At 43.9% G+C, this 16,180-nt stretch overlaps 1 protein-coding gene across 1 annotated transcript in view; it reads left to right on the plus strand.

Annotated features, from left to right (window-relative positions):
* NTRK3 (neurotrophic receptor tyrosine kinase 3) overlaps window positions 1-16,180 on the plus strand; it is a 464,240-nt gene that overhangs the window by 256,908 nt on the left and 191,152 nt on the right. The window contains exon 12 of the mRNA XM_063142789.1: window positions 13,374-13,562. Within this exon, the coding sequence (XP_062998859.1) occupies window positions 13,374-13,562 (189 nt within the window). The remainder of the gene's footprint in view (window positions 1-13,373; window positions 13,563-16,180) is intronic.

Below are 16,180 nucleotides of genomic sequence, written 5' to 3' on the forward strand. Positions count from 1 at the left end.
CTTATGAGAGTTTGGGATGGACAGACTCACCCATGCCCACACTTGGCGGGCACTCACAGAGTCACTGCTACTGTCCCCACCACCACCACTTGCCATGCCATGCAAGCCCCTGGAAGGCTTGGCGATCAGTCTGAGAGTGCCCTGCAGCTGCCTGCTCCTCAATGGGAGCCACTTTTTACACAAGATGGCACCTCCATAATTTTCATATTTTAATGTTGCACAAAATGGCAGTCATGCAGGGCCATTTCTGCAACACTAGAGGTGTAGAGGGCCCTTACACCTCTAATGTTGCAAAAATGCTCCTTCGTGGCTGCCATTTTGGACAACATTAAAAGTACAAAAATCACGAAGCCACCACCTTGCGTAAAAATGGTGGCTTGTATCAAGGAGCAGGAGGCTGTGTAGTGTTCCTGGACTGTGAGGAGCTTGGCAAGCAACATCTGGGAGTCCATTGGACACCAACCCCTATTTCAGTCACTTGCAACATCCCTAATGAGAGCTGCTGCCAGTCAGTGTGGACAATACTGTGCTAGATGGCCCACCCCTCCTCTAAGACTACTTCCCTTTATCATGACAATTCTGCCCTTCATACCAGCAATCCCTACTAGTGCTTAAAATTTTCCCACACAATGGTGAAATTGGCTGCTGTCCCCTTTTCCTATGGTGTGAATGGGTCCCAGTATTGTGAGCTGTGATTCCCATAATAGTAAGATGATGCCAACAGAGTTGCACTTGGATGGAAATTACTCTATAACATGGCCTTAACAATTTGGCTCAGGTCCCTGCTCTGTAACCCACTTTACGTAATATTTAATTCCCAGCTTTGATTGTAACTTGCATAGGAAATGTGGTTTATAACCTCTGTAATAGTGTTATTCCCAACTCAGGTGCAAGGACATTTTGGCACCCAGAGTTAGCCAGAACTCCTGACACAGCACTGCTGGAGTTGAAATGTGTACACCAAGCAACCTTTGCTCAGGCTCAGCTCACTATGTGATCAAAAGAGTTGAGGCTTGGGTTGAAACATTTATCAGTTTGTCACAATCTTGCTCAGTCATGGCTTGAGGCCAGAAGAAGGGGCTATAAATCCTACAATACAGATAGGCTTCATGATTGGAACCATGTGTTGTGCATTCAGCTTTGAACCTCCATTTCAGATTCTGAAGAGACACTTCTCTTGAAGGTGTAGTAGAGCCATCAGAGTAGTGTACTGGTTAGAGTGCTGGACTAGGACTTGTGAGACTCAGGTTCCAATCCCCGCTCAGCCATGAAGCCCACTGAGTGACTTTGGGCCAGTCACTGACTCTCACCCTAACCTATGGAGAGGAGGAGAAGCATGCCAAAGTAGGACAAAAAGGTAATAATAAAATAAAATTAAAAAAATCAGTGGCAGGCAATCCATAGACGACTGCCTTCCTCTGTGTAATGATGCCTTCAAACTGTTGGAACGTCTGAGACATTTAAGCACCTGGAAAAAAATGTCAAAACAGTTCAGGAATTTTAAGCATTCCTGAATTTAATTATTGGGTGCCATGGTAACTCAACTCAGGAGATCAGGGAATTAGGATCAGGAGATCCTAAACCTTCTCCTCACCTCTCATTCTCTCTTACTGTCAACGATGTCACGCTTACTCCGGTCAAGGAAGCTCGTAGTCTTGGCTTTATATTTGATTCCCCGCTCTCCTTTATTCCTCATATCGAGGCAGTAGCTAAATCTTGTCGTTTCTTCCTGTATAATATTGCCAGGATTCGACCATTTTTGTCTGTCTCTTCTGCCAAGACTCTCGTTCACGCACTGGTTATCTCTCGGTTGGACTACTGCAACCTCCTTCTCTCTGGCCTCCCCTCATCTCACATCAGTCCGCTGGTCTCTGTCCACCACTCTGCCACTAAGATCATCTTCCTGGCCCGCTGCTCTGACCATGTCACTCCGCTTCTGAAATCTCTTCATTGGCTTCCAATTCACTCCAGAATCCAATATAAACTTCTCCTGTTGACCTTCAAAGCTTTTCACGGTCTAGCTCCTGCCTATCTCTCCTCTCTCATCTCACACTATTGCCCCGCTCGTGCCCTCCGCTCCTCTGATGCCATGCTTCTCGCCTGCCCAAGGACCTCCACTTCCCTTACTCGGCTTCGTCCTTTTTCCTCTGCTGCCCCTTACGCCTGGAACGCTCTTCCAGAACACTTGAGAACTACCAACTCAATCACAGCTTTTAAAACTCAGCTAAAAACTTTTCTTTTCCCTACAGCTTTTAAACTTTGAGTTTGTTCTGACTCTATACTGTTAGCTTCACCCTACCCGGTGCCTGTTTACACTTCCCTGTGCCTGTTTGCATTCTCTTTCCCTCCTTATTGTTTACTACAACTTTATTAGATTGTAAGCCTATGCGGCAGGGTCTTGCTATTTACTGTGTGGTCTGTACAGCACCATGTACATCGATGGTGCTATATAAATAATAATAATAATAATAATAATAATAATAATAATAATAATAATAATAATAATAATAATAATAATAGGGAACTGGACACTGGCTCCTTATTGTGCCACGACAACAGTCAGTCACAAGAGAAGATTTCCTGGCATTTCAAGGCAATGGACAAAAAATATGATGATGATGATGATGATGATGATGATGATGCAGTGACACCTTTTCTTTCAGGAGGTCAGCTGATCAAGAGGAACCAACCACCTTGCATATCCTAGGAACTATGTTATGAGGAATGATATCAGCATCACCATTTATAGATAGGAATCAGCAGTGAGAAGGGACTTGTTCAGTCCCACTAATAGAGACCAACGTTGGAGGTGCCCAGTATTCCTCCCCCATTGACATTTTAAGTGTATCTATCTGAATATGAATGAACATTAGCAAATGAACATAGATAGGCATGGTCATTAGTAAGGTGGTCTTTTGTTCCAAGGAGCAGCAAGGTCTGGATTAGTGTAGCAGGATTAGTTTAGACAAAGGGATTTTAATGTCCTTGCTAGCTTTCCTATAATTTTGCTTGATGGCCTTCAGCAACACATTTTGGTTGTTCTGGGGGATTCCTTGCATTAAAAAAGAAGAAGTATTTCACATCTGTCTTTCCTTTAAACTGCCCAAAGCAGGCCCTTATCCTGTATGCATGCAAGTACATAGGCATAGAGCAGGAGAGAGAGAGACAGAGGGAAGTAAACATTACTACACATGAGCATGACTTTGTGAGACAGACAAATGCACCCTCTGATATGTGCATGCACAAATGGGAATGAGCACTGCAGTATATAAAATCCACCTTATGACCAGAAGAGATTAGAAAGCTGATATGGTGTTATTCTGATTGATTTTGCTGTAGTATTTATACCTGAAGGTAAAAAGCAGACACACTGGAAATCAATCGCCCCCATGTTCTACCCCACTCCCTCTGCAGTGCCGTTTGAATGAAACGCTTATATCATTTTTACAGCGTGTCTCTGATAGAGATGAGTGAGCTAAGAGATTAATAGGTACCACCGAGGCCTTTACCCAGCAACTGGCCATCTCTGGCATCGTAAAGCACACAGTTCTAGAGTTCAAGGTGCCCTCGAGGTGACGGTTTGGGGAACTGGGCTGATGAAAACAGGAGGTAAACTCAGTGTAGGCAAAAATAAAGGACAGCAAATTGAAGTGTTGGGGTCTTGGCTATGCAGATCTCCTGGGAGAGGAAAAGGTGCAGCGACCAACAGATGATGCTGTTCCACAGAGAATGCATGACTGCGTAACTTCAACTCTGAGATGAAACCTGGATGCAAGACAAGAGATAGTCATAATTATCTCAGAATGAAACCTGTTTAATCAGTAGATGAATTAACTACAGTTTCAGTTGATTAATCTGTGAAGGCAACTTTTTAAATAAGTGATGTTGCAAGATTAGGGATGTCCATCACTGGGAAATCTCTCCTCCTCCTCCTCCTCCTCCTCCTCCTCCTCCTCCTCCTCCTCCTCCTCCTCCTCCTCCTCCTCCTCCTCCTCCTCTTCTTCTTCTTCTTCTTCTTCTTCTTCTTCTTCTTCTTCTTCTTCTTCTTTAACTCAACAGAATTCCAAGGGTATATGACTTGATTTGTGTTTGTGAGCCAAGCTGCAGGTTTTTCCTTGGACTCTGGGAACTGTTCTTGCACTCCCCAGCCCCCCACCGGTTCCACAATTTGGAGGAGTTTCTGAGCAAATTGCCTAAATTCAGCCCTAATTTCTGCAAATCCAGTCCTATTTAGTGGAAATTCAGCCATATTCACTGTCTGCCAATCTTCACCTTTCATTTGCAACATGGCCACAGTTGTGATCTCCATGACAGAACACTGTGCAAATGAGAAAAGCAAAGGTCAAAGGCAGACTGGAAAATTCTAAGAATTTCAGGACTTTGGCCTGCCTCTCTCAGGAGGTATCATGCCAGAAAAAAATGTGAGCAAGAGTAACATTGTCTGGGTTGGGGCAGTGTCCTTTTTGTACTGGGGGACAAAAAAGAGTCATTGTCTTCTTCCCTCCAGTCAGGTCACTGGCTTTCAGATAAGCAAGTGCAGGCTTGGCTCCCAGCCCAAGTCTGCCAATAAAAATTAAGAAATTGATTTCCTTTTGTTTGCCTGACAGGATGAAGGCTCTTTTTATGAGATAGTAAATGCAATCCATCTCTGAGCACAGCCAGATTTTTAATTGTATTTGTTGTGCTTTCACTTACTCTGTTTTATGAGTTGCAGTTTCTATCCTTAGTGGCTCAGATAGCTCACCCCTGAGGAATGAGCGAGCGCATGATTTTGGATCAGTGAAAGGTTGGAATTTAACGAGGGCTGTTGATGGAGTCAAGATTTTTTTTAGCTAGTAATGATCCGTTTACCTTAGTTTAGTTAGGCAATGGCATGGAAAGAAGCCTGAGTATTTGTGAAACCTCCATGTAGGTGGTTTGTTTGTTTTTGAGATGTTGATGTGAATGTAGGATAATTTACCATTTAATAAATGAAATCTACCATTCCCCCTCAGAAGGAAGGGCTTTCTGTATCATTTTCTTTTCCATTCCGTATTAGACTGACACAGTAGAATTTAAGTTAGGGATGATGGGGGAATCCAGTTTGGGTCTCAAGCTTGGTGAGGTATCACCAGCTTGGCCCCCCGGATGTCAGCTCATGGACCCCCAAGCTTGCCCGACTCAGAACACACCAAGTCAGTCAAGGTGTGGTTCCCTCCTTCTCTATGAGCTGCCATTTTGCGCAAAAATGGTGGGTAAGCCTTTAATGGAAATCACCATTTTCCATAACATGGCGGCTGTAATTGGCCCAACTTACACAATATTGCAGGTATGAATTGTCTATTTAGACCATTTGTGCTTGCAATTTTGCATAAATCCTACTACTTACAGCTGCCATTTTGTACAAAATGGTATTTACGTAAAAGGCTTACCCACCATTTTGCGTAAAATGGTGGCTTGCAGGAAAACAGAACACTGTGTGCCACTTGCCGGGTGCCTGTGGATCATCCTGCAGCTTGCCCCACATGCACACCAGGATTGAGCAAGTGGAGGGGGTCTGAGAAGCAGTGTGTGAGGTGGGCATGGGGGAATCCCTAAATTTGAAGTAATCTCAAAAAAGAATGGAGAATTGTGCCTACAACTTTCCGATCTACTTAGTCAAATGTCTCATTCTAGAGTAAAGAGATATATAAGTGCCAGGGAAGGCTGATTGTTTGGAAATGGACTTGAAGTGAGGTGAATCATAAAATACTATGGGAAATGCACACATTGCGTACACTGATTTGCATGCATTGTGTAGAAATCAGAACATACTATTTATAGATATGTATTTATTTATTATTGCATTTATATCCCACCTTTTTTCCTCTTAAGGAACCCAAGGTGGTGTACATAATCCTCCTCCTCTCCATTTTATCCTCACAACAACAACCCTATGAGGTAGGTTGGGCTGAGTGTCTGTGACTGGCCCAAAGTCACCCAGCAAGCCTCCGTGGCTGAGTGAGGACTAGAACCCAGATCCTCCGACTCCCAGTCCAACACTTTAGCCACTACACCAAATGTTATTCTTGCTTCTACTCATAGCATCTCCAGGTAGAGCTAGGAAGGAAACCTCCCAAAACTGTAGAGCCACTGCCAATCAATTTCAATAATGCTGGACTAGATGAACCAATGGTCTGACTCAGTATAGGACAACTTCCTGTGTTCCCAGTTACAGTGTGGCCCCATTCAGAAGCCACCTTAAACCATGGCTTTAACCATGGTAGTTAAGCCAGAAAGCCAGGCTGTGTTCAGGACAACTTAAACCATGTCGTTATCCATGGTGAATAAAGCAAACAGCCTTATTCACTGTGGTTAAAGCCATGGTTTAAGGTGGCATCTGAATGGGGCCACTCTGTAACTGAGAACACAGGAAGTTGTCCAATACTTAAGAGTCCAGTCAGTTCCTTCAGGAGTGTCTGAGCTGAATGCATTGCAGGTCTTCTCAGTCTACATAAGGCTTCAGTTGGCTTTGGCTTCCCGCTGGTACAGCATCCTTCTATTGCCTAGTTGGAGAAAAGCTCCAGCTACCAGGATCAGCTTGGAGCTATCCAAGGTCCTGTTTTCATCTGCCCACTGCTTAGGAGGGCTTCTGCCCTGGCATAGCCAGGCCCGTTTTGGCTTATCTACCTTAACTGGACTACATCTCCCTTGGTTGACATTGCCTACTGTAACTTGGCTTTGCTTACTAGACAGGACTTTACCTGCCTTCAGCTGACGCCATCAGATGCTATTGATTTCCTGTGTGATCCTCAAAATGGGACAGATAGGCATGCAGACACACAATCATGAAATGTTCAGTGCCTTGAATGTGTGTAGGGATGCTTGAGAAATGTGATCCCCGTGGACTCCGGTGCAAGGGAGTGAGCAGGTGGATGTCAATCAATCTACACACACACACACACACACACACACACTTCACAGCAGCCCTAGTTCCCAGTCTTTAAAACACTCTCCCCAGAAATGTATCCTCGCTGCCTGCATTTTGGAATTTTGCTGCCAAGTTAAGTCTAATTTTTTTCCCCAGGCTTGTACATAAAAGCCATGATGTCTTTGGGCTAATTTCTTGCTGTTGTTCCTTGATGCTGTTATTTATTTATTTAGATCTTTGTTGTTGTTGCTGTTGTTGTTGGCTCATGGTTGCTGTTGATGATAATGTTCTTGTTTGGTAACGTCTGGTATCATGAGCACATCTTGAGCACCTTGTGAACCAACACTTCCACTATGATCATCATCTAATTTTTTTTATCTTAATTTTAGAATTTCTGTAAACCGCCCAAAGAGCCCCGGCTATGGGAGCAGTATATAAGTGCAATAAAATAAATAAATAAATAAATAAATAATCTCCTCTGCTCCACTTCTTCTGAGGGAGTCTTGAAAGGCAGCAACAAGGGAGAGGGTCTTCTCGGTATTCTCCCCCCACCCCATTACAGAATAAACTACCTAGTGAGGTGTGCTGGTACCAACATTGGATTCTTCTTATAGCTGATTATTTGAAGTTGTTTTAGCGCTCTCTCTCTCTCTCTCTCTCTCTCTCTCTCTCTCTCTCTTTCTCTTTCTGTGCTCTTTGTTTATCTCCAAAGAGTTTAATCACATATTTTTAAGCTTTTTTATTCTTGTCAACCACTCAGAGGGCTTTGGCTATTTGGCGGTATAGAAATGCATGAAAGAATGAATCTGGTGGAATGATGTCCGTGTATAATGTGTGGTTCAACTGTGCAATACAAGGGAGTGAGGAGGCATACTGTACACATTTAATTGGTGAATTAGGATTAGGGATGATGGAGGAATCCAGTTTCAGGGCAGAGCTCAGCATATTTTTGCCAGCTCAGCCCCCTGGATGCCAGCTCATGGATTCCAGAGCTGACTTGTCTTGGGACATGTTGAATCAGGCAAGCTCATGGTTTTCTGCTATATATATATGAAATGGTCCATTATGCCTGCAATTTTACCAAAAAATAAAATAAAATGTGTTATTACAGCTGCATTTTTGCACAAATCTCGATTTATGTAAATATTCCCAGCCGCAATATTGTGCAAATCACGGCTCATGGACCGAAAAAAGAATGAAAGATAAGAAAAGAAAGCTCTCACTGGGTGTCTGTGGATCATCTGCTGGCTTGCATCACATGCACACCAGGACTGGGCAAACTGGTGGGAATACGAACAGAACATGGGGGAGTTCTTCCCAATCCCTAGGATCTATGTGCAGTGTGGCTCTCATTTGTCCAGGAAACCCATGCTGAGGCTGGAAGGATGCTAAAACAACAGGCAGCATGTCGAAAGGAGGTAATAGTGAACAACAGTGTTACAGAGCACCACTGGAAATTTGTTTAGGATGAGGTAGCTGGTAGGGAGTCAACAGTGAGTTGTGGGATTGTATGAAAATAGCAGATAGTCAAGGAACTTGCAGGAAGATTGTCAGAGTGCTTGAGGGGTGGGTGTGAGTGTATGGTGGAAGGCTTTCAGAAACAACCACTCCCATGAGGAGTGGGTTTCCAGCTGTGTGGATCACCTAGATTCACAGTTGGTAGGTGTCAAAAACTGAGACACAGTGACGCTTCCTTGTCAGAGTGCCTGTCAGCTCTGCGAATTGCAGACTCTCTGGCAATGTGAAACAGTTTGACATAAGCTGCCTCTTTCACAGTGTTTCCTTGCCAATTTCTGGGTTATTGAGGGTGGTCGTGTCTGTCCATTTCAGTGTCCCTAAGTTTCTCATTTTTCCAGGGTTCAGTTCAGTTCATCCTGAACTCTGAGAATTCTTTTTTTAAAAAAAATACATGAAAATGCATATGCATTCATATCAAAATACATTCATATCTGTATCAAAAGTGCTGAGTTTAACCTGTGAAGCTCTACATGGCTTGGGGCACCAATAACTCAGGTATTGCCTCCCCTCATATGAACTTACCTGTTCCCTGAGGTCAGCTTCAGAGGCCCTTCCTATGTGGTCCCTCTGGGGAAAGCTTGTGGGGGGAGGCATCATTTTGGGAAAGGGTCTTTTCTGGAGCATTCTGGAATGCTCTCCCCAAGGAACCTTGCCTGGTGCCCTGTCATTTTTCTGCACCAGGCAAAGAAGTATTTATTTCCCAAAGCCTTTCGGTATTAATGATGGCTCAATGGTTGTGGTCCGCTTTTGCGCTGCTCATTCTAGGCTGTGAGCTGGTGGAGATTTTGTGAATTTGTGGATGGGCATGTCTTATATTCTTTTGTCTTTTTATGGTAGCCATTTCTGTTTGCATAATTGCACTGATTATGGCTTATATGGATTGAGGGCACGTGAAACACAGATGGAATAGGCTTTACAAAATCTGCACATTCCTAAATGGAATCCACTACTCTATAGCCATATATACTTAGGTATATACACACCACACATAACAAGAGTTTTGCTTGGTCAGCATCCAGTTTTCAACAGTGGCCAACTGAATGTCTCTTGGAATCTCACAAGTAGGATATGAGGACAACAGTCTTTCTCCTTTCCTTGTCATTGTTTGTCTCTAGCACCTTGTACTAGAATTCCTCTTAACCTAGAGGTTCTATATAGGCATCAATTTGAGCTGTTGATAGATCTATCCTCCATCTAATCCCTTTTTAAGCGAAGTACATTGTCAAAAATGTAAAAATTCCTTGTACTTCTCTAATCTACAGGGTCCCCCCAGGATCTTCAATCACCTGCTCTACTTACTTTCTATACAGACCCTTTCCCCTTAAACTTCAGCTGTGTAGGATCAATGTACTATTGATCTTAATAATGCCTCTGCTGGCTTGTATATGCCAATGGAGCTAAATGAATGCAGATTTACAATTAGTTGTGTCCTAGCTTCAAGGTTGAGGTTGCCAAAGGACCACAACCCAGTTGGCTTTCAAAGCAGACACAAGGGTCTCTGCTTGTCTGGATATTACAACCCTTGTAAACAGATGAAAACTAGGGTGGGTGGGGGTGGAGCCAGATCCAAGAGGGAGTTGATCAGCTATGCTTAAAAGGATATTTCAAGGACTGTCTTTTCCCATTGGAACCTGCTTGCTTATTAGGATAGGTGGAATATTTTTAGCACCCCACCCAAGTGATACAATTGTTTGGGGGCATGAACAAATAGGTGTTGTGTCCCCGGGAACATCTGGCTGCAGTCACACAAGCTGCTGCTTGAAGATCACTTGAAGATCCTTTTAAATAGAGGCAGAGGAGGAAAAAAATCAAACCATCCAAAGGTGAGATGGAAGGCCTTATAATCCACCCCCAGGGGAAAAAACCCTCCACCATTTCTGAGGATGAATAGTCCCATGGAAAGATGAGTGCTGGTATTCAACACACCTGTAGTCTCACCTGTGTCTGACTTGTGTTTGGTTGGGAGCAGGCCTTTTGTGTAGCAGTACCTACACTGTGGAACTGTCTGCCAGGTGAGGCCCAGCTTTCCTCCTCTCTGACTGTTTTCTGCAGCTTGGACCCTGCCATCCAGGTTGCTAACTTTAATCTCTTTATTTGGTGGTCTCTTTTGAGCTGTGACCATCTTTTGTGTTTCTTTCGAATCCTGCAGGCCATTGTGAAGAGCTTTTAGTGGGAATGCATCAGGTCACTGGCTTCAGGTGGGCAGAAGGCAGGAAGCAAGCCATCATCAAAGGTTAGGTTCCAAGGCAAAGTCAGAGGTCAGTCCTGGTCTGAGCTTGCAAGGTCCAAGCAGTCCAGTAAAGTCAATTTGAAAGACAGGCCTGAAGGCATTCCAAGGTCCAAATACAAGGGGATCCAAAGAAGAGGGCTAGGCAGTCAGGGGGTGTCAAAGTAGAAGCTGGTGCACAGACGTTGCTCCAGCAACTCTTTGCCTGACTTCACTGAGCTCCTCCAGGGTTTAGTTACAGGCTATCAGAGGTTCTCTGAAAGAGGCTGTACTCATGAGGAAAGGGCTGCTCACAAGTTTCCTTTTGCTCATGAGGAACTCTCTTTTTGCACTTCTTCACCAGTATCTTTAGGCACTGGCTTTTCCAAGGGTTAGGTTCAACATCCACCTGTGAGTAAGGAACACAGTCTCAAGTGGAGTGCTCAGTGTCATCTCCTTCAAGGTCCTGGATCTTCTTGGTCAGTCCCAGGGCCCCTGTCCCCTGTTGACATCTGGCTCAAGGGCCTCTAGACAATCCTAAAACAAGGATTCTTCCGGGAGAGGGAATTGTACTGTCTATTGTAAACCCATGGCCAGGGATAAATAGAAAGGTTTGTTGGGCACTGTAGTTTCAATGCCCTTGCCCGGTGGGGGCCCTTGAAGATAATGACCTGAACCACCCATTTCCCTCCCTGCTGCAGAGTTTGCTACGATTTTTATTAACTTCATAGCTGATTATGATGGGACAAATTCTACACTGTATTGTTGGCTGGGATGTCAGAGGAATCCGTTGGGGGGGGTGAAGCTTAATGAGCTTCCCTTGGTCCCCTCAGACCAGAGATTTACTGGTCAAGGTTTGGAGGCAAGCATGTTGGATGTGTGGGTGGGATGGAAGAGTTTTTTGTTGTTGCCTTTCTCCATCTCAGCTTAAAATCAAGGAAGGGACAAACTTGAGGGCTCATAAGGCCCACCTTACATTTGAGGCGAGCATCATGAATCGCCCAGGTTCACCGCGTGAGCCAAGAAATGGCGAAGCTTGTTGACGTCTCTTACGAGAAGGTCACTGGAGACCCCCCCCCTTTTCCTCACAACTCCCTGTCAGTCATAATGAGTGGCATTCTGCTAGTCTATAAGAAAGAGGCTGCTTGCTTTGAAAACAGCTTGCTTCCGTTTTGCTTGTGGAGAAACAAATACATTATGAGGATTATCGGCGCAATCTTGCAGCAGGGATGAGCTTCCTCAGCGTGCCGTCTGTCGTTAATGCCGGCGATGCTGACTGCAGCTTATGCCGAACCGAAGTAACCAAACGAAAATGCCAGGCTGTCAAACTGAGTTTATGATAAAGTTGGTGCAGGGAGTTAAGGCTTCTTCCTTGTGAGGAAAACACCTGTCACGTCTGCCAGGCGTCCTGCTAATTACACAGCAACTTTATTACGCCCCACTTGGAAGAACAAACAAGACTTGAAGTCTTGAAAAAACAAGCAGACCTTTTTTCTTTCTTTTTTCTTTTGCTTTCTTAAACAATAGATTAATGCATTCGGAGCCCACATTCTCTGGTTGCTCTCAGAAGCACCCAGAGACTCCAATATCTTGAAGCCTCTCCCCTTCTGTTATTCACGTTCCATAATAGAGTAATTGCACAATTAGAAATAGATTAGGTGACAGAAGAGAGATCTCCCCATTCCTTGGCTCAGGTAAAAGACAGGCCTTTTGAATGTGTTTGAAGTGTGAACGTAGCAGCTCTTCCTCATCTTGCATTGACCTTCTGTTAGCCCCTGGCAGCTTCAACAAAACAGAAGAGAAACTTCTCCAAGCATAGATTTTTCTTCCCTCTGTTGTATGAATAAATTGCAGCTCTTTGATTAGGGTGCTGAGGAGTATGTCATTTTCTCTCTCACTCTTCTTCTCCTGTCCAAGTTCAATGATGGATTCCTGGACTTTCTAATGTGCTTTACTACCTTGCCTGCCAGTCAGGCAGGAGAGAGCTTTGCCAGCAGCTGGGGAAATGTTGGACCAAGCTAGACATGATGATGGCTGGACACATGTTTCTTTTCATTTAGTTGCATAGTGGAATCAGGACTTCCAGGGTTAGCACACCAAGGCCTTTTGATTATCAAGGTTTGTGAACTGCCCAGAGAGCTCCGGCTATTGGGCGGTATAGAAATGTAATAAATAAATAAATAAATAAATGATGCCAAAGCTGGTGTGCAAACAATTTTAAAGTGCAATCCTGTGCACATCTGGTCTGCAAGTCCATGGAATCCATGGGATTTGGGAAAACCTGATCTGCTGTGAAATCCACAGGTGAGATTCATAGAAATCCAAACTAATTTGACTCTGTTGTGGGTTTCTCCAACATTCCTAGTTTGGTATCTTTTCTCAGTCGACAATAGCTAACCAAGAGCATGCCCAGATGCTGCAGTTGTCCAGATTTATGCCACTGTTGCAAGTGCTCTACACACTGTTCATATGGTTTTAAAACAACTTGCTGTGGGAATCAGGGCCCATCACATTATGAATTACAAGTGTCCATGACAAGGGTCATGGGTTGAATAAAACTGAACATGTAAATAAAGGAACACTATGATATTGTCCATTCCTGAGTCATGCAGTGTGTTGTGGAATTCTCATAAAAGGGACAAGTTTCCCCATAATTCTAATCTTTACAGTGTGACTCTATGACAAAACATCCTTGATGTGGAAGGACAATCAATAAATGTGGATTAGAGTTCTCATGACCTTTGTATGTTCTTTTTCTAGGTCCTGTAGCTGTGATCAGTGGGGAAGAAGATTCTGCCAGCCCTCTTCATCATATCAATCATGGCATCACCACACCTTCATCGTTGGATGCTGGCCCAGACACAGTGGTGATTGGCATGACCCGTATCCCCGTCATCGAGAACCCACAGTATTTTCGGCAGGGCCACAATTGCCACAAGCCAGACACATGTAAGTGTGTGTGTGTGTGTGTGTTTGTTTCCCTTCATATGTCAAGATGAAGATAGGGAAGAGAAGGAAGGAAGCAAGTTGGAAGAAGTTTGAAGTTAAGAAGCATGAGAGTTCAAGAGAGAGGATAGTAGGTCTTGTATGGTCCAGAAACCAGAAGTTTATCGCATGTCTCCCAAATCACAACGTACATGTAGATCAGCCTTATCTACATGGTGCCCTTCAGGTGTTTTGGACTTTGATCCCCGTCAGCTTCAGCCAGCATGGCCAGTGGCCAAGGACCCTAGGAGGTATTGTAGACTAAAACATCTGAAGGGCACCTGCTTGCAGAAGGCTGATGGAGATGTTTCAAAGGGTGACACATTCTATTCACCTTCCAATAATCAGTTCCTGTGAATGTGGCACTAACTTTCTAGAATTTCATCTGCCTCAGAGCAACTACACAGAAGACCCCAGTGAGTGGATCCTGAGGAGATGGCCTATAAAGGGGCTGTATTCCATGCAATGAGAGGCCTTCAGCGTTGTTTAGCTAAATTGAAATAAATAAAAAGCAAACACAACTTTCTGTCTCCCTGGGCTTTCCCGTGGTTGTAGCACCAGAGCTGTCCCTTTAAAATGTGAACACCACTCAGAGGAATGGGAATACAGCAATAGGCAATACATTTCCTCTGCTATGGTTGTGTCAATAGATACAAAAGAAGTGAACCACTGGGGATAATCATAATGGATATGTCTACTCAAATAGGAAGATTACCCTTCCTATAACTGCGTGGAATTTAGAAAGCTGAAGACTTGGTTCTTGAAATTTGGCTGCATTAGCCAAGTCTGCTAATCTCAAAGATTGCTAAAAGAACAAATTAGAAGAGAATACCAGACTTCTGCAAGTATTCCAATAACTGCAACTTACTTTATAGAATGATGCCTACATTTATACTTTCTACTAAGAGCCCTAATATTACTGGGGTGGGTGGGTTAAAGATTGGTCTTACATTATGCAGCTTATCTGGAGCAACACATTTGTTATTTCTGCCCCCACCCCACAAACAGGACCAATTGGCCAGTTTACAAAACAAGGAGGTCTACTTTATGGCACATTTATGGAACCATTTTTCATTTCCATTATTGAATCATTACCTCTGGTGGTTTGCTTCTTGCCCCTCGATTCTCATGGGATAACTCCTTTTATTCCTGTGAACAAATGAACTCCTTCCATTAAATATCACTGGGTGAGATGAACTCACCCTTTCCAGTTCATCAGAAGCCTTTTAAAACAACGATGACGTGTGTAGAGTATGTCACCTCAGTTACCAGATATATCCTTGGCTCTGCAGGATTCCCAGAATGGCTCCAAACCAAACCATATGAAAGTCTCCACCTCCTCTTTCCCACCTGTCCCATACGCTTCCCATTCATGTGCTTGCCATTGTCTGTGTTCCTTGCTTGAAGTCAGGGCTGTGGAAAAATGACTGTCGCCATGCTTCTAGAAGTGGGAAGTCACAGATGTTCTAGGGGAGGTTCCGTTATCAGTAGATTCCCAGTCTTGCGTTTTTGCTGGTTTGTTAGGGCTCGAAAGTGGGGCTTGGGAAATGTTTGGAGTTGTTGCTAAGCTAGAGGTTCGAAAACATTTTAGTAGGGCTGAAAGCTATGATGCACCATCCTATGCATGTCTACTCAGAAGTTCTATTGAACTTAATTCCAGGTAAGTGCATATACTTGGTTGGTTTAATCCATAGATGTAACCATAATTAGGGCTGTGCTAAATATTTACACACCAGGTTAAAATTAGCAATTTTAGTAGGACAAGTTCCCTTTCCCACTTAGGTTCACCTTTGTTCAATCTTCTTCCATACTGTTCATTCCCCTGGATGCTGCTGTGCATAGGTGTCCACAAGGGGTGTGCTGGGAGTGCCCAGGCACACCCTAATGTCTCAAGCAATAAGCGGTGATTGAGGTGGCCATTGAGTAGGGATCCATAGGAGGATCCAAACACAGTGGGAACAGTCCTCCGACTGCCCTCTGGCTGCGGAGTAGGGCATCAGGGCCTACAGTGTTTAATAAACAAATGAATGACAACAATGTCCTTTATGATTGATATTCAATAAATGTTCGCCTTTAAAAAAATATGTCTCTGGATGCACACCCTAATGAAATGTTGCTATGGTGTCATCCATCCCCTCGTTCTCCCTTCATCGTCCTTTCTGAATTAATCACATGGGCACTTCCACCCAATCAGAGAACTCTTTATGAAAAAGGAAGACTTCACAGTGCTATATGGCCAATCATTCTTGACTGCCACTGAAGACAAGGGAATTTAAACCAAGCAGATGTCTTCACAAAGACTGGTCAAAATCACAGAAAGGCAAAGGATCTCCCCACCCCCACCCCCCACGCACACTAATACCGCTTATAATGTTTGTGCAATTTCAGTTCAGTCCTGAATATAATCAAGGGATCAATCTTAATCAGTGGGACCCAAATTCAGCTGCTGAAACTATTTTGGTTCTGCTTTGTTACTGTATATAATTATTATTATTGGGGGTGGCCTGTTTGTTTCAGATTCTGTAAGCCACTGTGAGCACATATTTAGAAGAAAGGCAGGTTGTACATGCTTCTCAAACAAT

The sequence above is a fragment of the Elgaria multicarinata genome, chromosome 16 (genome assembly GCF_023053635.1).
Source record: "Elgaria multicarinata webbii isolate HBS135686 ecotype San Diego chromosome 16, rElgMul1.1.pri, whole genome shotgun sequence".
NCBI lineage: Eukaryota > Metazoa > Chordata > Lepidosauria > Squamata > Anguidae > Elgaria > Elgaria multicarinata.